The sequence below is a fragment of the Xyrauchen texanus genome, chromosome 4 (assembly GCF_025860055.1).
Source record: "Xyrauchen texanus isolate HMW12.3.18 chromosome 4, RBS_HiC_50CHRs, whole genome shotgun sequence".
NCBI lineage: Eukaryota > Metazoa > Chordata > Actinopteri > Cypriniformes > Catostomidae > Xyrauchen > Xyrauchen texanus.
The window spans coordinates 33,188,134-33,213,813 of NC_068279.1; the positions used below are offsets into that span (position 1 = coordinate 33,188,134).

The window sequence follows — 25,680 nt, forward strand, 5'->3', positions numbered from 1 at the left end:
CAGAAGATAACCACTACCACTCATGCGGTTGTAAACCAAATAAAGCCCACTGGCTCTTCCTTAGATGTTATTCCCTCACGGCTACATAAACAAGTGTTTGATGTAGTTGGACCTACTCTTCTACATTTGATAAATAAGTGCCTTGAATCAGGTGTTGTCCCTGACTATCTGAAGCGTGCCTTTGTACAATCCAGACTTAAAAGGCCTAATCTTGATTCCTCAGTTCTATCAAATTTTAGAGCCATTTCTAACCTCTCTTTTTTATCTAAAATACTGGAGAAAGTAGCTCTCCACCAAATTCAGTGTTTCTTGGTTGAAAACAAGATCTTTGATACATTTCAATCAGGATTTAAGAAATATCTTTCTACTGAGACAGCTCTCTTAAAAGTTTTAAATTATGTTTTATAAGCCACCAACTCCGGAGATTCTGTACCACTAGTACTTTTAGATCTGAGTGCTGCTACACTGTGGATCATAACGTTATCTTGTCTCACCTAGAACAGGTTGTGGGCATAAAGGGTTCAGCCTTAAGTTGGTTTCAATCATACCTTACAAACAGGAGTTTTTCAGTCAATATAGGCCAATTTCACTCAGAGTCTGTTCCTTTCACTTGCGGTGTCCCCCAAGGTTCTACTCTAGTTCTCAATCTATATGCTACCACTTGGTTCTATTTCTAACAAACATGGCATATCTTACCACTGTTATGTAGACAACACACAAACGTATCTTCCACTGACTCAAAAAAGCAGTTTAAACCCCTTGATATCTTGCCTTGTGGATGTTAAATCATGGATGTCTTTAAATGTTTTAAATTTAAACAAGTCTAAAACAGAGATTGTGGTATTTACTTCTTCTAGCACCAAGAGTAAAGCCAATTAAAAATTGTATGTCTTAACACCCTATGTTAAGCCCTACATGAAAAATCTGGGAGTCCTTTTGGACAGTGCACTAAAACTTGATAGACAAGTTAACCAGGATGTAAACGCTAGTTTTTATCAATTGCCTTGGCAATAATGAAGTCTTTTCTCTCTTTTGAAAACTTTTATTTGATTTGGCCTACAATTTGTGATGTGATGCTTTACTGTATTTGCTCTTTTTGGTATTATGTGTGGCTTTGTGCCTGTCTGATTGTACAGCACATTGGTCAATGGTAGTTGTTTTTAATAGTGCTCTATAAATAATAAATTGATTGATTGATTGATTGATTGATTGATTTGAGAAACAAATAATGTCTCAAGTACAGTTTTTGACTTGAGATTTGTGACAAAATAGATTTGAAGGATGCTTATTTCCATATTCAGATTGTGTTGAAGCACAGGGGTTTTCTCAGATTTGCTTTCGGGGGCCAAGCAAACCAATTTTCCATTCAGACATGCACTGACACTTTCACAAAATGCATGGATGCAGCTCTGACGCCCTTGAAGCTTCAAGGCATCCACGTTTTAAATTATCTTGAAGATTGGTTGGTGTTAGCTCACTCAGAGGCTTTGGATGCCCAAAATCGAGATGTGGTTCTCAGCCATTTCATTAATCTAGCATTGATTGTAAACCTAGACAAGAGCACCCTATTGCCAGGGAAACAGACTCTGTTTCAAGGTGTGGACTCGCAGGCGATGCTGGCGTGCTTCCAGCTCGTGTTTTGTCATTACGCCAGTGTCTAGCGATGTTCAGAGTGGGATGTGTTCTACCTGCAAGAACATTTTACAGGCTTTTTCTCCCCCAGGAACAGCCCCAAAAAAATAAAAAAATTTGCTCGATGAACTCCACAAAGGGGCTTCAACCACTGAGCATGCGGCGATGGAAACGGACCCACCTTCTGATGTTAAGCGTTCCATTGGAACAGATGTGTCGCCACAAGGTAATAACAACAGACGCCTCCTCCACGGGTTGGGGCGCTGTACATGAAGGTCGTCCTAGCTGGAGATGCTGAAGGTGCTGCTGGAATTAAGGTTTTTCCTTCAGGAGATTCAGGACAGTCATGTCCTCATCTATTCAGACAACAGTACGGTTGTGTCCAACATCAGTCACCAAGGAGGAGTGCGCTCTCATGCCTCATGCATCATGAGTTTAAGCTTGTTTACAAAAGATGGCACCGCTATGCTTGGCTTGTCACTTGCTCCTCTGTTTTGTTATGTTTGTTTTTGCTACCGTCTCGCCGTTTATTTTTTATGATCGCACTACGCTGCTGGAGTTGCATTTTACAACTAATCACCTCCTAAATGCCCAGTCCTTCAAACAACCATCGCCACTATTGACATTAATTCCTCCTTTCCTGAGATGCCCTGTCTGTTTGCCACCAGGCGGTAAGCACCGCAGAAGAAACGGTCGGAGAGGCGGGTTACATGTCAGGCTGAGGACTCAACTGGATTTTTCGTCGCCGAGGAGTGGAGATCGATCGGGGCTTGGCAGTGTTGGAGGTTCGCGGGAATGCTATCGGTGGCTTCGGCCGGTTGGCTCCGACACTGGCGTTCCGAGTGATTGCATCCACCCGGTGCTGCATCCAAGGAAACCTTCGTCCAATTCCTCGTGTGACATCGCCGCCTGTCAACTCGACCACGTTCAGCATGGCTCTTTGTAACACCAGGTCGCTCAATAACAAAACATTTGTTCTCAACGATGTCATCTCCTCTTACAATCGGGATTTGTTTTTTCTCACCGAAACCTGGCTTCCCCCAGGTGACGTCAGTGCCTTTTCGGAACTCCTCCCCTCTGGATATCTTTACTTAAACACTCCGCGGCAAACGGGTAGGGGCGGGGGGATAGCTACTACATACAGACAGTCCTTGAAGTGCCGGCAGCTGCTCACTAGAGGGTATTCCAGCTTTGAGTTACAAGTATTTGTGCTCATACTGCCCTGTCCTATTTTATGTGCAGTAATCTATCGGCCACCTAAATGAAATAGGGATTTTTTTAAATGAGTTCTAAGAGTTTCTGACAGAGTTTTTGGCAACATTTGACAATATTCTAATTTGTGGTGACTTTAACATTCATGTTTGCTGCCCCTCTGATAAACCTGCTAACGATTTTAAGGCACTTATAGATTCATTGGATCTGACTCAGTCCATATCCTGTCCCACTCATAGGTTAGGTCACACTCTTGACCTAATCATCACTCGCGGGGTGACAGTGTCAACTTGTGAGGTCCTGGATTTTCCCATCTCTGACCACTCTCTCATACGGTTTGACATCTGTGCTGTTCCTCCTGCTCCCACGACCACGCCCCCCCCATCGTCGTCGCATCATTACCTCATCCACAGTTGATGACTTTGTTGCTGCTTTCGCTGTTTCTGATTTCGCCTCTACTGCTGGATTGGCATCGCCTCTATGTCCTGACCTTTTCCTCTCCTCCTTCCACACCATCTGCTCCCAGATTATGGACTCTGTTGCGCCCTACAAGGTAAAGACTACCAAAGGTACTATGGATCCCTGGCTCAATGATACAACTAGGGTCGTCAGGCGTCAGTGTAGACAGGCTGAACGAAAATGGAAGAAGGATAGGCTGCAGGTGTCACTGGAGATGTTTAGATACAGCCTTGCCACCTATCAGAACGCAGTGAAGGAAGCTAAAGGACAGTACCTTTCTAATCTCATCAATAGCAACAGCCACCATCCTGGAATCCTGTTCAGCACTATTAATTCGATTATAAATCCGGTGTCTGTTGCTTTGAATGATGTATCTGAAAATACATGCATGTATTGTTTAAATGCATTGCATGTATCTGAAAATACATGCAATGCATTTAAACAATACTTTTTGGACAAGGTTATGTCTGTCAGGCAAACCATCACTCAAGCCCCTGCTGTTGCCATGTCCACCCGAGCGGCGTAATGTGTGCTGGAGAACTTTGAGGCTGTTTCTATTGTGGACCTCAAAAAAGCTGTCCATGAGTTGAAGCCTACCACCTGCACTCTAGATGCTGTTCCTGCTAAGATTTTGAAGGAGGTTATTGACATCATAGGTCCCTTCCTCGTCTCCTTCATAAACACCTGTCTTAGTTTGGGCACTGTGCCCACTGCTCTCAAACACGCCATTGTTAGACCGCTGCTCAAGAAACCCAACCTTGATCCCTCCATACTTTCCAACTTCCGTCCAATATCTCACCTGTCATTTCTGTCCAAGTTGATGGAGAAGCTGGTTTTCTCTCAGCTTCAATCTCATCTCCAACTGCACGTCATTGGTGATAAATTTCAGTCCGGTTTCAGGTCTAGACATAGCACCGAATCGGCACTATTGAGGGTCCATAATGACATTCTTGGAGCACTGGACTGTAACAGCTCTGTGGTTTTGGTGTTACTGGATCTGACCACTGCATTTGACACCGTGGATCATGCCATTCTTATCTCCCATCTTCAACATGTTGTCGGTCTGCAGGGCACGGTGCTCAATTGGTTCTCTTCTTATCTCACTAACAGAACCTTTTCAGTAACGCTTAATGACTTTTCCTCCTCAGCTGCCCCTCTGTCTTTCGGTGTGGATCCATTCTCAGTCCGATTCTATTTTCATTGTATATGCTGCCACTTGGTAAACTCATTTCCAGTCACAATGTAGATTTCCATTTCTATGCTGACAACCTCCAGATCTACCTTCCTGTGATTTTGAGCAATCGTTCTGCTCTGGATCCTCTGCATAACTGCCTTCAGGACATCAAACAGTGGCTTTCCCATAATTTCCTTCATATGAATGAAGGAAAGACTGAGTACATTCTGTTCAATCCAGACTCATCCAATAGGTCTCTCAGTTTTGGGCCTCTAACACCTCAGTTTGCACCCAATGTGCGTAACCTGGGTGTTATTTTTGACAAAGGTATGCAGTACGATAAACAGATTAGTGCAGTTGTGAAGGCGAGCTTTTACCAGTTAAGGCTCCTGAGTAAGGTCAAACCATTTCTGTCCAGAGCTGACCTTGAAAAAGCCATTCATGACTTCATCAGTTCGAGGATAGACTACTGCAATGCCCTCTACATTGGATTGAATCAATCACTTCTCAATAGGCTTCAACTGGTACAAAATGCAGCAGCACGTCTCCTCTGCAATGCCACCAAATGCTCACATATCACCCCGATCCTCCGCTCGCTCCACTGGCTCCCGGTGCGGTTTAGGCTGGAGTATAAGGTCCTGCTGTTCGTGTTCAAGGCCAATAACGGTTTGGCCCCGGCCAACCGGTCCACCAACCAGCCAGAACCTTGCGCTCCTCTGAACACACCTCTCTGGTGATTCCAAAGTCTAAATATAAAAAGTTTGGAGGTCGGTCATTTGCCGTCCAGGGCCCAAAACTGTGGAACGCACTTCAACCACACTTACGAAGTATCACCATGTTGAGTGTTTTTAAATTGCAGTTGAAAACACATCTATTTAGACAAACTTTTAACACGTAGCCTCCGACTTGACTCGATTGCTATTTTTATGTACACTTATGTTTTTTATATACTGTTGTCTATTGATGTTTTTACTGGAAAGCGCCTTGTGCACCTTTTGGCTGTTGTAAGGCGCTCTACAAATAAAATTTGATTGATTGATTGATTGATTGATGCCATGCCTACGAGCCATACATGTTTCAGGCCAGATGATCTAGGGGTAGACCTCCTCTCCAGACAAGGTCTGACACATGGAGAATGGACATTACATCATCAGATTATGGAACAAATCTGGAGGAGGTTTGGCAGATCAGAAGTGGACTGGTTTGCTTGGAGCGAGAACGTAACACTGTCCCCTCTGGTTTTCTCTATCACCTCCAGCACCACTGGGCATCAATGTGCTGGTGCATCAGTGACCGAGAGTGTGCCTTTACGTGTTTCCACCTCAGTCTGCTGCACGCAGTTCTCCAGAGGGTTTTGGAGGATTGGGTTTGGCTTCTTTTAGTGTCGCCATATTGGCCATCTCAAGTATGGTTTTTGACTCTGGTCTCTCTCCTGGAAAAGACACCTTGGGAGATTCCAGTTGGAGCAAACATATTGTTTCAGGCACAGGGCAGCATTTGGCAACCCCGGCCAGACTTATGGAAGTTATTAGTGTGGCCCCACAACGGGGCGCACTTTTGAATGATGGGTTATCCCCCACTGTGGTTGATACCATTCTAAATGCTATAGCGATGAGGAGGGTATATATGTTTAAGTGTCATATTTTTGCTTCTTGGTGTACAGCACGAAGTGAAAATCCAGATCACTGCCATGTTGGTACAGTGCTGGAATGAACTGGAGCGTTTCAGGGCAACAGTTCAAGCCCATTCTACGAGGAGCATGGAATCCTCATGGGCTTTGGCTAGAAGTGTGTCTTTGGAGGACATTTGTATGGCAGCAGGGTGCTCCTCTCCACATACATTTGTTAGAATTTATAATCTGAACGAGGGTTTGACTCCTGCTTCCCAGATTATCTCTGTTGTGACAGGAGTAAATTCATAATTCCTTTTATTCAGACATTTTAGCTCGCTTGTGCACCACTATATGCTTGCCACACGGGCTTAGACAGTTGACAGCTACTGTTCGCATGCCGTGAATATATTTCATTCCCATAGTGATCATATGCAGCTCGAGTTCCACAAAAGGGAATGTCTTGGTTACATATGCAATCTTGGTTCCCTGAGGGGAACAAGATGCTGTGCAGCTGGTCATACTCTCTAGCAGCTGCATAGGCTCGTGCATTTTGCAGAAACTCTGACTCTGCCATCAGTCAATAAATTGGCGTGATTGTACAAGGGCTTCAAACCACTTGACACACGGACGGTGTCACCATAGCGATCAAATGCAGCATCTTGTTCCCCTCAGGGAACCAAGGTTACATATATAACCAAGACATTGAAATATAAATTGTCATCAATGCGGGTATCAAATATTAGTGCGTAAAATCAAATGATCTTCTTGGCCATGGCCTTATTTCAAGTGTTGTGTTTTCTTATGTTATTCTTTACACATTGTTTTCAGATTAGTTCCTTTGGTCAGTGATTCTCAACAGTGTAACACAAGCACATATTGAGTGCATCACTGAGAAACATTTGCTGATTGTGACCGGACAGACTAAACAAAGACAAGGACTGACAAGGAGGGAGTTATGTCAAGCACGCTTTGACAGACACTCACAGAAAAAGGAAGAGAACAGAAAGATTAACTATGCTGAGTCAACAGTGAATCAGCAGATTTCTTATTTTTATGAAATATTGTGACTATGTGGTTACTTAAAATTAAACATATGGCCTTTTGAAATGCGATGCTCATGGTGCGAGATGCTGAAGAATCTGCGAGACATGATACAATGACCAAAGATTTCCACCCAATGTAGGTGAAATAAATTAATTTAATCTATTTTATTAATTGTATTGTATTTGATTCATTAATTGACAGCTCTTTTTCACTTATAAATCACTTAATACATGCTGTATACTGTATGTGTTAGAAAAAATACTGTATGACTACTGTAATTAATGTGTAACAAAGCTTTCAATATACAATTTGGAAAGTAAAGTTCAAAACAATTTAAAGTCTGGTTCAATTTCAGATGAGTTTTCGGGCGAATTCACTAAACAGTTGTGCCACTTTTGTGTGTGATATTTCAGTGCAAAAACCTGCTTTGTACTTATTCATTAATTCCTCTCTATGTTCTGTAATTTAGGCTCATAATAATTGTGCTTCTTTAAGAAAAATTTCCCAGTGTAATTTACATTGTGACATTCCTGTCAGAAGAAAGCAGCCTGTAAAATGATTTTTATATATATTACGTCAAGAGATGTTTACGTACATTTTCTATTGATCATATCAGAAGTAATTCATCAAATAAGGATCAAATGATGAAAAAGAGTATTAACTTATAATAACCTGGCATATATCCAGAAACGTGGTTTAGTCAAGTGCACTTTCAGCATGATACAGAGAATATTAAGGTGTCTGGATCACAATAGTGGGGTGATGTTCTAACGTCCCGGGAATGTGAGCCAGATTGCGGTGGTCTGCATTTGCATTGTTACCTGATCTGCATAATTTCTTTAGTGAATCCGGTGCTAAACAAGCGATGAAAGCGTATGCAAAAAATGTTGCTTTACCGCTTTTATATCAATAGAGGAAAAAGCTCTAAACTGAACAAATAAAATATTTATTTTGAAATGTGGAGAGAAAAAAAATTAAATCCACAAAAATCATATAAAATTGAAGAAAAAAGTAGAACAAGATAAAAGATAAAGTTTTAAAATGAAAAAGGATGGTTAAAATAACTGCATCAAACTGGCACCCATATTACCATTATCCGGGGTGGAAAACAGCCTACTTGCACTGGAGACCGTCTTGCCAATGTCAGCTAGGGAGCGAAGATTGGACTTCTTGGTTTGGTGACGATGTTTCCTCAGCAACGTGTACATGACCTTATCTTTTAGGTCAGCTTTCAAGAGTCCAGTCTCAATCTGACTGTCAGTGATCATTTCTGAAAAAGACAAGGGGAGAATGATAAACAGAAATAGTGATAGTGTTATGGTAGTTTAGTTTTCAATAGTTTTCACTGTCTGTTAGTTTTAGTTTTTCAGTATTTCAGCTTTTGATATTTAGCTTTTAATTTAACATTAGTATTTTGAACAGGCCAAATTTAATGCGTTAACGTATTATTAAATATGTTTATTAGCGTTACATTTATCTGGACCCTCTATTATTATCGCTATCTAGTGACATTTTCATGTTTAATGAATTCAGGTTGTAAAGGTTTCAAATTTTATAACATATTGTGCATCAAAAACTGAAATTAATTTGTACTCAATGTAGTTTTAGTTTTAGTCAGTTTGTCGTGACAAGTTAGTATTTTAATGTTAGTTGTTATTTTTATTACTGTTAACAAAAATGTGTAGTTTTCATTTTCATTAATGATAATAACAATGGCATGTAAGAAATCAAAATAGGGCTTAAAGAAAGACCTGCCTCGTAGTAATTGTTTCAATGAAAAGCTATAGTAAAGAGATCATTTCAATTATTTTGCAACTGAGCAATCTTTTTATTTACAGCAACTTTGGGCTTACAAAGAGATAAAATCACTGCAATGACACGATATTCATCAAACTTTTAACTTGAACTCTTGGAGCGAACTTGAAGTCAGTGTCATTGAAGCAACACATTACATTCTATTCTTAGCTCTCAGAAGTGGAGTTCTGATGAGGCAGTGGCTTGTGCATGAGATTGTCTGGTGGTTCCTGTAAGTTTCTATTTTTATAGAAGAGGGTCAAAGACACGAGGCCAGGGCCCTCAGGCCCTTTTTGTGAATGGTTTGGCCCTTAATGGCTGATCCTTCAATTCATTTTTAGCTCAAAAGGAGCTCTATGATGCTGACTGAGCTTAACTCAGCCAAAACGTAAGATTTACTGCAAACTTATAATAATTTGTGACATGCAATGCTCTGAGTATGACAAACAGGTGATTTAAAAATGTGACTTTATAATCTCACCTGATTGGCAGCTGTGGTTGGAATCCCTAATCTGCCATTAAATTACATGTAGTTATCATAAATCATTTCTAACAGCTTCTGTAAATGACAATTTTTTTAATTGATAGAACAAAGCCTTCTGCAATCAATCATATACGAAATCTCAGAAGAAGTAATCATAAGACCACATACTTATATACTTATATTTGATAATAATGCATTAGGTGCTTAATGGCTCTATAATATTCAGACTGATCTTCATCGTGCTCTGACTCAAGTCAGCATTAATGAAATGCCTGCCCTGAATGGATGCAGCCACCCGTGCATCTGAGCTCACAGTTGCAGCGGGGGTTGCGGGAGGACTGTATTAAAAAGACCTATGAATATATCTTGACATGCAAGCATTTGGAAACCAAATAAATAGATGGGCAGCGCTAGCTGTGACAAGGCATGCATATTACAACTGTGGGCCTGTCCTACCGCTCAGTTCTTAAAGTAAAGTTTGAAAGGTTTTTCTCTATGAGTCTGATCTGATTTAAATGCAATTCTCAAGTTGTGGGAAAACGTTATCTTTAGCATGCCTTTATGAGTGCCACAGAGGCAGTTAGATTTATAGTGACTTTATGTTTTTAACTATAGGATCCAAAATAGCAAGCAGAGCATAATTTGAGTAGAAAAGGACTCCAACAACAAGAATACACTGTAGATAGTGACCTGCTTTAGATGTGAAGTGTGATTTCTGTATCAATAGCATCACCAAAATGACCTGAAAAGGCCCCTTGGCACATGTATTAAGATGCCGAGCCAACCCTCACTGCCCCTACTGGCAGACCCCTTATTCTACTTCAAGCAACATGGGAGATTTGGCTAAATAACAATAGGAAAAAATTTGTTTAGACCTGGCCTGGTGTCAATGTTGCTTTATTGGGCTAGTCAAGATGCTCAAACATACAGAGCAATGCTTTTAAAGGAATAGTTCACCCAAAAAAATGTATTCTCTTATTATTTAGTCACCCTCATGCCATCCAAGATGTGCATGATTTTCTTTCTTCTGCAGAACACAAATGAAGATTTTTAGAATCTATATTTAAGTAATTTTTACTGAAAATCCCCAACTTTGAACAGCCCAGACCAGTAGGTGGGGATATGCATGAAGAATGTGAATCGTCAAAAAAACAAAAGAAGAATGTGGAAGTAAAGTGAAAGTGTAGATTTATAGTAAAAAAGGACTTAAATATTGAATATCACCTACACCTATTATTTCGCTTCTGAAGACATCATATGGAGTACTTTTATGCTGCCACTATGTGCTTTTTAGAGCTTTAAAGATTAGGTCACCATTCACTTGCATTGTATGGACCTACAGAGCTGAGATATTCTTCAAACAATCTTCCTTTGTGTTCTGTAGAATCAAGAAAGTCATAAACATCTGGGATGGCACGAAGGTGAGTAAATGATGAAAGAATTAAAATTTTGGGGTGAATTATACATTTACATAGCCATAAAACCACTTAAGTTTAAATTTTTGGGGGGAATCAACCTCTGAATGGCTTACTTATAATTGTCTATGCATATTAAGCAGGGCTAGGGGAAAGAATTTCAACATCAAAAAATTACATACTTCACCTTAAAATCCCAAAATGGCTGTTAAAGGGAAACTCACCAACGACCCCTGGCAGAGTGGAGGCCTCTAGATCCAACATGACGGTGCCCTTTTCTATACATGTTCTAAGCTCAAAAAGACTGTGTAGGGACAGAGTGGCCACATGCGGTTTACTCCATCGCTCTCCACCTTTTTCCACCTTCTCTTCAAACTTGATCCACCTTAGAAGAAACAAGAACTGAGATTTCAAGGTTTTGAAAGTCTCATTTGACTAAAAAGAGTTATGTTGGCCTACTGCATCAAAAGAACTTAGCATTATCTAAGATATGCAAATAAGAGACTGTTTACTCCTGGTCACTGTAAAATGAGACAGGACAATGTGCGCCAAAATGTCATTAAAATGTCAATTCAAGATATCTGTGTTAATATACTGTATATTCTTAAAGGGGTAGTTCACCCAAATAAAAATGATGTCATAATTTATATACCCTAATGGCATTTCAATGCTGTATGACTGCCTTTCTTCTGTAATACACAAAAGTTGCTTTGCAGAATGTTAGCCACAGTCACTACTCACTTTCTTTGTATGCAAAATTATGCAATGAAAGTAAATGGTGACTCAGGCTATCACTCTCCCTAATGTCTCTTGTGTTCAACACAAGAATGTCATACGGTTTTAGAACAACATGAGGGAGAGTAAATGTTGACAGAATTTTCATTTTTGGGCAAACTATCCCTTTAAGTCTGTGCCTGACATGAATACCAGGTCCAACAGTACTGAAATTCAACTCTGACCTTTTCTTCCTGTACAACTTTGCTTATTAAATTTGTTGACCCTGCTTGAAATGTTTATGCATGTAATCCTTAATCCTAAAATACACAAAAGGTTTCTAATTTCATCTCTGAAAAATATCTACTAAATTCAATAAAAATAAAAAGATCAGCAGTAATCATTCCTGTACCATTCTTAGTTATCTATCAAGTGCATGCTGTGGCATATGATAATGGACACTGATTAGTGACTACATGGAGTGCCTCTCAATTTAACATGAATCTGCACCTCACATTGAATGATCAAACCCATTCAAGAGCTACACAGCTCCATAATTGATGTGAGCTGCATGCAAAACTTGTCTTTCATCAGAGACCAAATTGTTTGCTCTAATGGACACATGATCACTAGGATTTAAAGGAACAGTGTTTTCTAATTGCATGTTGGTGCTGATAATGGATATTAAGACAGTTGAAGCAACATGTGTATCATTTCAAGAACACTTCACACTTTTCCCTAAAGATTAATCAAGGTAAAGGTGGGAAACTCAGTTTAAAATATTTTAAACTGTTTTAAAGTGTTTTAAATGTCTTTACATTCTGGCATCAAACAGCCACAGGCAATGGGCCAGTATACTTTAATCTTCTTTTGATCAACTGTATGGAGCCTGTATAACAAGTCTACAAGAGTATTAAAACAATCTTTATAGAAAAGATCTGTTTCTCTCCTTGTTTTAAAAAATTATGAAATACAACAACAACAAAGTTAATTTATGATTCAATGCCCATAAAACTGGTGGAATGAAATGCACAAACTGAAATGACAAATCTAAAATGACAAGCTAACAGAAAATAAAAATAAAATGTGGGGATATTTAAACACTAGATAAAACAAAACTAACAGAGCATTATGATAATCTAGTAATCTATAGGAATAAGTAATCTAGATTTAGCAACAACCTAAATATTTTTTCACTCAGCCAATGAAAGTTTAACACTGCTCCCTTTTCATGCTACATTGAGAATCCCAGCCAAGCCATGAGGCTCTTACCTGGCAGTTTCCTTCCACTCCATCTCTTGGCCATCAACAGACAGCAGCTCGTCCAGCTCTGTGAAGAGCTGAGGAGGTGCTGGACCATCATCGTCCTCTCCCAGGATGAATCGGATGCGCTCTGCCGCAGGTGAGACTGCAACAGGAAATATACTGCGGGTCAAAGGCTGAGGTACAGTCCTGCCTATTTTCAGCTTTCCATCATCACTTATGCCATTAGGCCTGACGTGCAATTTAATGGAGGGAGTTGGCTCTGGAGGAGGCGGAATCTTCACCGTAGACAAGTGTGAGTCTGGATCCACATCTTGATTGGACTCAGACTCCATCTTCTCCTCCCCAACCTCACTATTCTCTACATTATTGTTCTCAGGCGTGTTCTCCGGGTTGCTTTCTGTTGCATCCATCCTAGAACCCTTTTTAAATACAACCTTTGTTCCCAGAGAGCGATCAAAGCTGGTGAGGATGGGTGAGAGAGGGAGGGAGGTCAAACACGAGACCCCGCAGAGTCAAACAGCTCTTAGACCTTCATTAGAGTCATTTGTGTTGTCTGCTGTCCTGTACACCCCACTCTATTGCAATGACACCTAGGTAGTTTAAAAGAGGGTCCCTCTTGTCAACCCAGAGAAGCAGCCCGCCCATCGGCTGCTCTGGCTGTACCCCCTCGCCATTGGCCCTCTGACATTGGCACCCTGCCCTGGTCCCCTCATTAACAATTAGGAAATGTTTTGCAAGCTGTTCATTCTTCACAAGAGACCTTCCTTCTCCCTTCTTTCCTCATTTGAATATTTATTAGTGCTTGTGGATTTATTATCTTTTTTGGACACTTAAGTCACCATTGCATTAGATATAACATATCAAAGCAAGTGGCATTGGCAAACAAATTATGCTAGACCTTTTCTTAGAACTAACTTATCTTTTTTTAGCCATATCTGTAATTACTTGCAGAAAACCTAAAATACAAAATAAATATCTGCTGTGACCATCCGATGTCTTTACAAAAAACACCAATGTACACTTACACACAGTTTGTCAATGTTGTTCCAAGCATCTTGGACAGCTTGACACAGTTAGTCTAGCTATTTAGTCAGTCTCAATTGCTTCTGTCTCTTCATATAATCCCAGACTGAATTAATGATGTTAACATCTTTTGCAGGACTCCCAGTTCTACTTCTATTCTATTTGCAAAAGGAAATATAAAATCTATATTTCCAATTGACCCACAAAAGCGTAAGATATAAAATACATCTTAAGGTTTAATGTGCCTAAGACTTTTTCACAGTACTGTGTATGTTATATGTCTTAAAAATAAATGCCAATTTGTGTGATATTTAGTTTTATAATGCAAAGACATTATATTATAATTGTTTTGTGGCTTATATGTCCAAACACTTTTTTGTGTCATTGTATCTCTACCTGATGTAACCCTTACAATTACTGTCATTGGTGTAACCAAATGTTTTTGGTTAACTTGGTCATATTAAATCGTATTATTTACTTGAATAAAATCATAAACACCTGGGATGTTACCACTGAAAAAATTACGTTATCGACAACATCGACAATTAAAAAATTGTTGACAAAAATTGTCGTTGTCGAATAGTAAAATGATCTCATTTAACGTAACATGAGATCACAATAAATTCTAATGATGACGTGTGAGAGCAGCACTGCAGCTGAGGACTGAGGAGTGGAAGAATTACACAGCTCACAGTCCAGACACACACTAAACTTTGAAACTGCACTCGGCTGATGTGCACTCTGACACGGGGACGCTCATCCCTTGAGCGCACGTGCTTATGCAGCTAGATTATAACGTGATGGCTCGCGACTTACTGAAATCACAATATGTCACTGTGCATTTCTTATCGTTAAGAAAATTGGCAATACGCAGCTTTAAATAATATGAAAGAGTTACTTTTTTGTGAGTTAAAGATAGACTGAAGTGAACAGAAAGGTGAGAGACAAACACTCACAGAGTTTTTGCTTTGGCTTGTTTTCCAATATAAATATTTAAAACTCCTTTAAAACAACATACATTTACTTTAGCAGCTATATATAGAGAATATTGAAAATAATATTAAAAATACAAATATTTTAAAATATCTTAAAATCCTTTAAAAAAAATTAATTCACCTGAGAAGCAGCACATATTATATTTAGACTTGCTTTCAGAGAATAGATCTTAAGTATAAGTATATTTTGTCTTTACTGCACTAACATAATTATAACCAAGTGATAAAATACACTTATATACAAAATACACTTACTGTATATTTAAGATACATTCTCTTAAAGCAAGTCTAAATATTTTATATGTTGCTTCTCAAGTAAATGTTTTAAGGATTTTTAGACCATTTTAAATAGAAAACAAGACAAAACATTTGATACCGATCTGATTTTATGCAGTGAATTTCTTTACTGAATTAAACTTATTAAAAAAAAAATCCCTTTAATTCAGTGAATGTCATTTAGAGGTATTTTTAAAACATAATTTTGTCCTCTTTATTGTTAGTACGCACATTTAATAGAACATTTTAATTCTGGCACAACCTGAATAATCGTTTAAGAGCTATTTATTAATTGTTGCAATAATTGCAATAGTTGAATAATCGTTCAAATAATCATTAGATTAATCGAATATCAAAATAATTGTTAGTTGCAGACCTATACCACATCAAGGATATTTTGGGTTACTTGGCAAAAGATGTATACAGTATTGTTCAAAGCATTGCATACTAATGCTAGCCTATAGGCACTGTGCAAACTGCGAAAGATGTATTTTGCTACTGAGCAACAAACACAAATAATGACGTCTAAATGACGCATTTAGTGTGAATGAACTGTCACTGGCTTCAGTTGAAATCTTCTAATCTTCATAACATCATGGATACAATGCTGTTTTAGTAAATGAGTAATTTGATTGGAAAACTCTGTACACAGCAATTTCTGATAAAACCTCCAGAATGAATTACTATCTATAAAACATTGGTGTTTCTTTGAAAATAAATAAACTACAGTAGACTAATTAGATGGAAGCATTACTGCACAACACTAGCTTTCAAAAGCCAATATACGTCCCTGAACTTGTACAGCTGCTGGTATGGTCAAAGACAAGACAGGGATGTTATCAATACCCTGAAGTGCTAACTGAATGAGAACCAACCTTTAAACTATACTAGCCATAAAACATCAATAATTCCAACATTTACATAACACCATTATCTACAACATCTTCTAAATTGTTACATGTAATTGCAGACTATTTGATTTATTTAGCGTAAGGTTATATACATCTGGAGATTTTGCCTGGATAGAGTCTGACATGATTCCTCTAACTTTTGGAGAATTCTGAAAAATATCTCTGCACAAATTTAGGCAATTTTTACTGCAATATTTATATAATAAGACTAAAAATGCATGAACTCACTTTATAATGTCAAAGTTTTAAGTATAAATGTGCATGTTTTTAGAACCTTTTAGAACTGTTTAGATAACAGGAACTGACTACGGTGTCGTGTCGTAGCTCATTTGGGCCAGTTCGTTGTCCCAACTCTTCCACAAAGTCCAAATACCAAGTGATCCTGTTATGCAAAAAGACAACTCTGCTATGGATACCAGGCACTAAGCCTCAATGGGCACTCACTGCATGCTGTTGCTAAGCACGGTCGGGAAAGAAGGGACAAGTGCGGGAGGGAGAGAAAGAGGGTTTCATATGGGCAAAGGACAGATAGAAATGAAAATCGCATCGTTCAAACAAATTTCAAAGCTGTGGCAATTTCTTTCTCTTGCCAAGAGCTACAACCCACACAAAGAGGACTTTGTATATGTACCAGGGGCTTATGGGAAAAATTAGGGGGGAAGTATGCCCAGCGCCTAAAAAAGGGACTTTGCAGAGCTGCCACTTCATGCTGGAGAGTCTCAGTGTCACTAGCAACACTGTGTAACATCACACATAGAAACAAAATTCAAAGTTCCCCAAACCAAATTCCTCTCACTAGATGTTAATGACATACTTACACCATGCACAGACTAGAAAAAAAAACATCTGAATTCTCACGAGTTTGTGAATGTTGAGACAGTTTTTAAAGGAACAGTTCACACAAAAATTTCCATTCTGTCATAATTGTATTCACAATCTATTTTAGATACCAACTGTACTGTTTCTAAACTTTCTGAGGTGACATGAAGCTTTCAACGTGAACGTCCTCAGGTCTAAGGGACACTGTAAGCTGCCACTTTTACTTTTTATTTTCCATGTAATTCTTTCAACTTTTACTGTAGAAAGTGTACATCTGAATTGGATATTCAGGCGTTGGTGATGTTCTTATTTCAGATCCGAGGTGAATGTAGCTGCATTCAGGGTAGACCAGTCAGAAGAGGAAGAGGAGGAACGGTTAATATGGTAAAGACGCCATTCAAGAAATAAAAAACTAAGGCTAACAAACACTATTAAAAAGACCTGTGATCAAGTCAAATCATTGAACCCCCAAACACAGTAAACTCAGTTGATGTACCAATGAGTGCACTGAATTTGTAGATTAAAATTTGCAATAAATTACAATGAATTAAATAAATAAATAACTAGATTTATACCTCAGTAGTTCATTGGCTCAGACACTCCTACAGTATCATGTTCTCTGTCACGTGGATGCTGTCTTTTGTATGTTATCCTAGCAACAGACACTTTTAGGCTACACACGACTTCTGTCATCATTTTGTCCTCCTTACCATCATGTTGTTCCAAACCTGTATGATTTTATTTTATTTAACACAAGAGAAGATTTTGAGCAGAATGTTAGCCCAGTCAACATTCACTTTCATTATATAAAAAAACAAGATTCAATGAACGTGAATGGTGACTGAGGCTAACATTCTGCCTAATATAATGGAGGGCAGTCATCATTAAAACATCTCCTTTGTGTTCTGCATAAGAAAGAAGTCATACGGGTTTGGAACTATAGGTAGGTAAGTTAATTATGACAAAATTTTTATTTTTGGGTTAACTATCCCTTTAAACTAGAAACAAAACCTTGCATCATATTTTGCATCACATCAAAGCATTTCGTCAGTGAAACTGCATTTGCAGTTGTCACATTTGGCTGCTATGCATATTCACTGGTGCATGAAGTAGATATAGAACTTCAATCCAAAGTGAATCTGTTATATAAGCAGAATTCTTATCCACTCTGCTGCCATTTTCAAAGGACTACAGTTGATTACCACTATAAACAGTTGTGATAGTTTTGGCACTTAGGTTTACATACATTAAAATTTTAATTTGTTTAAAATGACAGCATGACTTGTGTCAAGTGTTATGTTTGTTCAGGCTTTACTGTCTGGCATTTTGTAGTGCTCGAAAAAAAAAAAAAAAAAATCTAGTTAAAGCGTGTCTAACGCCGAGTATCACTGCTATGTGTTTCCAGCAGTGCAGAGCAAAACAGTGCTAAAAACATTTGAGGAATCACATGCCTGTGATGAGTGTCTTTTGTCTTTTGTTTGAGGCACAAAAGAGGTTTATTCAGAACAGCTATTGTTCTTTCACTTTATTGCCTCCCCTGCCATCTCCTACTGACTTCCTGACAGTAACTGATACCCAACTTCACCAAAGAAAACAACTACGTTATTCTACTGACTTCCAAAAAAAGTCCATATCATAATGATTCTTTGAACAGATATTGGGTCAAAAATACTGTAAACTTAATAAATGTACAAATAAGCCCTGAAATAATGTAATTAGGGCTATTTCCTGAAATAATGTAATTATTATAATGTAATTATTTCAGGCGAAAATCTGCAGAGTTCTAATTCTGTTGATTGAAATCTTGTTACCACGTGTTAAAAGATGTCTGAGAATACCACACTCTAATTAGTAGCTGAAAGCATATTCAAATTAGCCCAAATGTCAGACTGGTCGCATGAAACATCATAAGGTTTTTAAGGTGAATTTTAGATGGAGGTTGTAATAAGTCAAACATACCTCCCTAACCTAAAACTTTACACTAAACCTAACCAATAGTGTCTGAAAAGATAAATGAGAGTTTAATAAAACAGGCATCCTTACCCTTTACCAACACCTAACCCTATCCGATAGTTTTTTTATAATGAAAATAAAAAAATTTAAAAAACGAAACTCATTAACTGAAGCAACCATGTAATTTTGTGTCGCTTGCCACTTTCGCTTTCGTGCGTCTTTGGCTGGATTCAAACCACTGCCGTTGAGTTCAATCTCCAAAACTCAATCAGGTGAGCTACAAAGCAAGCTAAAAACATAGGAATAAGTGTGTATATGTAGGTGGGTCTGTAATGCAAAAGTAAAAGTGTTTTGATATCATAACATAGCAGGGATGCGTAATATAAGTAATATTATATTAAATGTTATAAGATCAAAATCAGCAACTGTACATATGATTTGTCTGACAATGATTAAAGCACTCCTTTGGTGTAGTGCCTCTAGTGTTCATCTCACCTGGAAACTGCAGCGAAACGTTGAGAGCAGCACGAGTCAGTTTGCAAAAATTTATATAGAGTAACATTCATTATAAGAGACCATGTTGCAAAATGTTTAATAAATGAACATGCCTGGAGCTTTCTTCAGAGTTCTGTGCAATGTAGATTGTCCCTGCTTATCAGTTACATTTTCTGGCTTACAATGGGTGTGTTCCAAAATCTAGTGAATGTCCTCTGTAGGCAGCACTTTAAGACATCACAAACACACTTCCACCACATAGGCTTTTCCAAAAGGTAGGTATCGTAACTGTGCTGCCTACTAAGATATCTTGTTTCGGCCAAATTTTAAGGAATTGTCATATGTATCCTTCACTAGGTAGGTGATCCTAGAATGTACTGTGATGAGCTCAGAGTTAAATATAATTTACATTAAATATCATAGAAAAATATTTATTTAACCCAGAATTTGTTTGTGCAATGCGTATTTATGCTCATTAGGGTATCACATTGTTCCTCTCGGTTCACCAGTATTAAAATCAGTTGCTGGTCAAGTCTTCTGTGCGCTGCTTGTGAGCAGTTCTATTTGAATGATGCACGGAGATGCCGCTTATGAAGAGCGTTCCATATCGGTCTCTTATGAGGCTTCATTTCAGTAAGGATGCTGCCATAAAGACAGGAGACAGCGAGGCGACTATTGGCTTGATAACAATTACTTCTGTTTCATGTGCTTAACTACATACTTTTTTATTTTAAATGTAAATTAAATGAAAATTAGAGTTTCTAATCAGTCTGTTTAGTTCATTATTTGTCCAGCTGTGTCTACCTATTCACACATACCAGTTAAAGAGTGCGTACGCACAGTCAAGAGTGTCCAGACGTTGTGCAAATATTTATGCCACATTTATTTTATGTTCATGGGAAATTGATTACGCACCTTTCAATGCCCATTTTGTGTGTACACAACGTTTATACATCAGGCCCCAGAACTTCACCACACTTATCAGAAATTGGTTGGAGAATTTTACCCTAACTTTTCACTTTTCTCTCATTCTTTCCAACCACTCAAACATCACAAAACTATTTGTGTTGATCTCCATATGATACAATTAAATTTTGAATTCAATCTTTTGACATCTCAAAATTAATTTCAACTCCTGATCCTCCTCAGAAGTCTGGATTAGAGCAAAGTTAACAATGGTCCATAAACTATTTGGGTTTGACTAACACGGGAATCCATTGTGGTTGCCCTGAGAGACTAATAAAAAACAGAGAAATCTATGCAAAGCACCAGAATCTATGTTTCTACCCTTTACGAGAATGTTATTTTATTTTATTAACAAAATGAATAATTCCACTCATGTATGCTGACTGGTTAATACAGCATTCTAAAATACAGTGCTAAAACCCACAATATACTGTAGTAACAGCTATGAAACATGAAACAATCATTCACCTAGCTGCTGTATTCATTAAATGCACTGCACAGCAACCATAGCAGATTATTATTTTTGTTGCATGTCAGGGATTAGATCTTCTAGACGAAGGATGGCACTAAATTAATTTGCTTTACAAAAAATGCTGTCATGAAAATTTGTGACCGTAAAAACTTTATTATGTTGTAACTGTTTCCTAACAATAAATAACTTGCAGTGCTATATTGACAATATAGACATGGCTGAAGGGATGGATGTGCATGTGCATAACATTGTGCCAAACAACACTCATTAGCTTTGACTACATTCATAACATAGCATAGCCTCTTATTGTCTAATTATAGTGATTAATACAATGCTGAACCTAACCAGTGAAAGTTCAAAGAAAGATAAGTTACATCCAATTTTCACCAGTTTAGACTACAAACAGGGTTTGCTAATTGCATGTAACGAAACTATACAACATAGTCTAGATAATATACCATGTCGGCCTATATATGAACATCCACAATTGTGGTCTGGTCACTTCCTGGTCACTGGAAAAAGAGTGTGGGTGGACATGAGCTCAGCTATAAGAACCTTTAATCTCAAACATCCCTTGAAGCACAGTCAGAGGAAGCAGCATGCCCAGACATTCAGTATGCTTCAAGTTCAACTGCCGTATTTCTTTCACTCAATATACTTACTTAAAAACACACTAGAAAATGATAATCCTAAACAACCCTCTACATACTGTTTCCAGACATACACATGCAAACCTGGATAATACAATAATGGCATAGAGACTGCCCTATCATTTTCATAAAGACTTGTTATAGCTGGTGTTCACATATGTGGGTTGGATTTAGGAAGAAGGCTAGATTAACTAATTATAACCTACAGTGGAGAGGACAAAATAACGGCACTTGAGAGGATTACAATGACTCGCCCTCCTGCCACTGGGTTTAAGGGATCGCCTGTGGGATATCCTGCTCAGCATTGGGTCTGACTGGCTCCCATTGATACAGTTTAAATGAGCAAGAGACATCTAGAGGAAAAAGGAGCATCATACTCTTAATTAAAACTGAACAGCTTTATGTTTTCAGAGCTGTTGTTTTAGCAAACTATTTGGACTCTTCTTTTGCAAAAATAAAAAATATACTGTATATATGAATTTAATATTCTAATCAAAAATAAATCTAGTTTAAACCTGCAAAATAATGTTTATTTAGAATTTATTTTTAGCACTGGCCATTTGGCCTCTTTGGGCATTTTCAAACCATACAGGGATAACATGGGTCATCAGGTTTTAAACAAACTGGTGGATGCTGTCATTAAAGAAAAAAACATACAAAAGATATACTAAGACATTTTGGAACTCATGTTAATAAATAATGCTTCAAAATCTTGCATTAAATTGGAACATTTTAAAACATCACTGTGGCTTGAAATGATTATGTGATGTCAAATAATTTATTTCAGTTTAAAGGTTTTAGGAGCTTCATATATATATATATATATATATATATATATATATATATATATATATATATATATATATATATATATATATATATATATGAATGTATGTGTATATATACATTTCTTCAATTATTACAATCTGGGGAAACAATGTATATAAACTTTATACCCAGATTTTAATAATTGAGGAAACGTGTCTTATAAAATGGATAGATCTTAACTGATCACTGATTAGATAAGCTATGAACAAAGCAGTTGTAAAACATACACCTTTGACTGCACATTCTAATACCAGTATGACTACATTGCTTGTCAACCATGTGGTGACATTTTTTGACATTAGTCTATGTATTGTTTTCAGTGAAAGTAATTACGTGATTATCCTGAAAAGTATATTCAGAACCATGGATTCCGGCTACAAATTGTTGTGTGTTGTATAAATTGTACTGAACAAATAAACATTATCATGTGAATCAGGAAACAAGCGGTGAGGAAATGTAAATTAAAAGGAATCATTATAATGTGAGAGGATTCATCTGTCTTGACAGTCTAATCAAGAGAAAGACTAAATAAGTGTAACTGTAACCTCTAACTGTAAAGCTCACTTCAGATCATAATAATGATTTCATACAACACAACACACAGGAGAGTTCCCACTAATTTGCATCATGAAAATTAACAACAGTGCTGAATAGTAGGCAAAATGGAAAGTTTATGAATGTAGGAGTAGAGAAATTAAGAAGACTTTAAAAGATTTTAAAGAAACACTGTCCTGTCAAACTAACTTATTTTATTACTCGCTGTCTTATACTGTATAGCGTATCACTTCACAGGGTACTCTAACCAGTCATGTTTTACATTTAGCAGATAAAAGAAAATAGGGCCTACTAAAATCTATTCAGTGTTGGGCAAGCTACTCAGAAACCTACCAAAGGTACCAACTACTCTAAAGAAAGAAATAGCTATGCCAAAACTGAAAATCTGTAAGTTAATAGAGAAAGCAAAGTCCACTTCAAGCTAAATGACTAAAGTAGCCTGCTTCATTTAAGCTACTTCATATTATTTATGAATATGAAATACTAAAAATATCAGCTGCAGTTTGATTTTATTCTTTTTTATGAGAAAACAAAAACATATCTAAAAGAGGTACAATGTGACGGTATCGGATGGTAATATCATAGTATTTTAAAAAACACCTTGGTAATAAATTATAATTACATTACTATCCTATACTTTCAATTTACTCCAAGGTACAAGGTACAAAGTATACCATAGTTCTACCACAGTACATGTCAAGCCAGTGTATGATCATGCTACTTTTTCCATGTACTGCTTTGATACTCTTTAGGGTAGGAATGTATTTAAGTATCTACGTAGCTGCACATGCAGCGGTTGAGTTCAATTAAGACTTTCTTTTTAAATGGCAAACAAAAGATGTGGTGTTGGTTTCAGATGTTTGAAAGTAAATATTCTACTTCATCCCGTAGTATTTTTGTTCTCTATAGTAGCATATCATCCCGTCACCATCACTGAGCAACTACTCCAAATGCATGTGATTCAGCATGTGAGTCAGCAATACAAGTGATTCAAACTGAACCGCAAACGAACCAATTCAGGCCATTTTGGAAAAAAGTGATTCAAATGAATCATCCATCTTTAGTTCTGATTCTGAACAGCTGAGAGAGTCTACATAGACTATGTGCTGAAAGTTTACTGACGTGCGAGATGTATTTACAAAGACTATTTTTATTGCTGTTTCTTCTATTGGCGACATCTTTCTCTTTCCAATTTTTGTTGTTATATTTATGATTTATGGTGTTGTTAGCTGACCAAAAAAAAGGTGTCAGGTCAAGAATTGAACCCAGGTCTCTTGACACGCTGATCGATCGACAATTCTACATCTGAATCATATAGTCACACCTGCTATAAGAGGTAACAATCTAATTGATCACTTATGCATTGTCTATGTCAAATATTAGAACATTTTATGTAGGCCATTTCTTTTATACATCATATTATTTACATTTCCAGTAAAAAAAGATTTACTGTGTTATTTGTTAAAACATATAAAAAGGAAGATTGATACTAACAAATATGCATCCGGATGAGGGATAACAATCAGGAAGTAATCCATCTACAGACAAAGGTCAGTACTCATGCAGCTCAGGCCAAAGGCAATGAGCCAGGGCATTGTTCCATGTGGACTGCTCTATTCTGTTGGATTACTATATCAGTTTCCATCAGACAATCCTTCACTAGGAAAAAGCCAACACTGACTTATTATACAACAGTGTATTTGAACAAAAATCCTATATGTATTTTTACAAGTGTATGAATATGAACTCAGTCTCATATAATTTCTCTTTAAATTCTGTGGCACCAAAGGTAATGATCATTTCCAAACAACTTTCCAAAAACACTTCATCCACCCCACCCACCTCCCATTGTTCAAAAAACAGGTAGTCCCACCTCAAATTCACACAGCATTGGTTGAGTCAGACGTTGACATTTCGGACCACTCAAGCAGACAGAGCACCTATGGAGTCCACCTATGAATGGTTTACTTATTGTTCTCTCTCCACATTAAACTGGGATAGGATAGTGTTTTAATATTACATTTGAGGATAAGGAAATAAAGTGAATTTATAGTATAATAATATAGTATAATAACATACATGCCACATTATAGTATAATATTGTACAAAAATGTAGTCATGTAGCTTGAATCTATTTTTAATTCAAACCATGTGTTTTGATAAAGGACATTTTTTGTCAAAGGAGAATGAATTGAAAGCTCAGAGATGGCAGGTCAGGTGAGCTCTGGGTTCTCTCTCAGTTTATTCCACATCACTGTCAAGTACTGGATTCTGCTTGGTTGCACTTGAGTTTCCATTAGGAACTGAATATGTGTAAGCTAAATATCCTGGCCTTGCAGAGTCAGCTCAGAAAACTGTACTAAACCTTTAAGAGATTTTCAAACTTTTATAAACTCAAGAATTTAAAGGATTAGTTCACCCAAAAATGTTTTTGGTCATTATTTACTTTTTTACATTATTTTCAACCTGTTCTTTAAACAAAGCTATCGTATGACTTAAGGAGCCTTTGGATATAGTGCATGAGTCATATTAACCACTTTCATGATACTTTTATGATGATTTGTGTCCTTTATGAAACTTGAATGCTCCAGTCCCCATTCATTGAAACCACATGGATAAAAGTAACCAGTATGTTCTTAAAAATGTCATATTTTGTTTTCCACGGAAGAAAGAAAGTCATACAGGTTTCAAACAATATGAGTGTGAGTATCATTTCTATATTTGGGTGAGCATTCTCTTTAAACCAATTTATTCACAAAAACATACAGTATGCAAACACAGTCTCCATGGCCACTGCCCAACTTTAGAGCAAAATTTCCTCACAAGACCTTAGAATGTTCTTTTTCTGTGTCTGCCTCTACCTAGCTTATGCGATAGCTTTCAGCTCCTCTCCTCCTCCTCAGTCTTCCTTTCAGCTATCACATCATTAGA

The 25,680-nt window shown here is 37.5% G+C and overlaps 1 protein-coding gene across 6 annotated transcripts in view; it reads right to left on the reverse strand.

Annotated features, from left to right (window-relative positions):
* The window catches only part of LOC127642729 (electrogenic sodium bicarbonate cotransporter 1-like), an 87,571-nt gene that overhangs the window by 46,739 nt on the left and 15,152 nt on the right, over positions 1–25,680 (reverse strand). For 3 of the 6 annotated variants that reach the window (XM_052125255.1, XM_052125245.1, XM_052125257.1), the window contains 3 exons: positions 12,813–12,948; positions 11,051–11,211; positions 8,224–8,403 (listed from right to left, as the gene is read on the reverse strand). In XM_052125255.1, coding sequence (XP_051981215.1) covers positions 8,224–8,403; positions 11,051–11,211; positions 12,813–12,948 — 477 coding nt within the window. Of the gene's footprint in view, positions 1–8,223; positions 8,404–11,050; positions 11,212–12,812; positions 13,370–25,680 lie in introns of those variants that run through there. The other 3 variants (XM_052125251.1, XM_052125256.1, XM_052125264.1) reach the window with 2 other exon arrangements.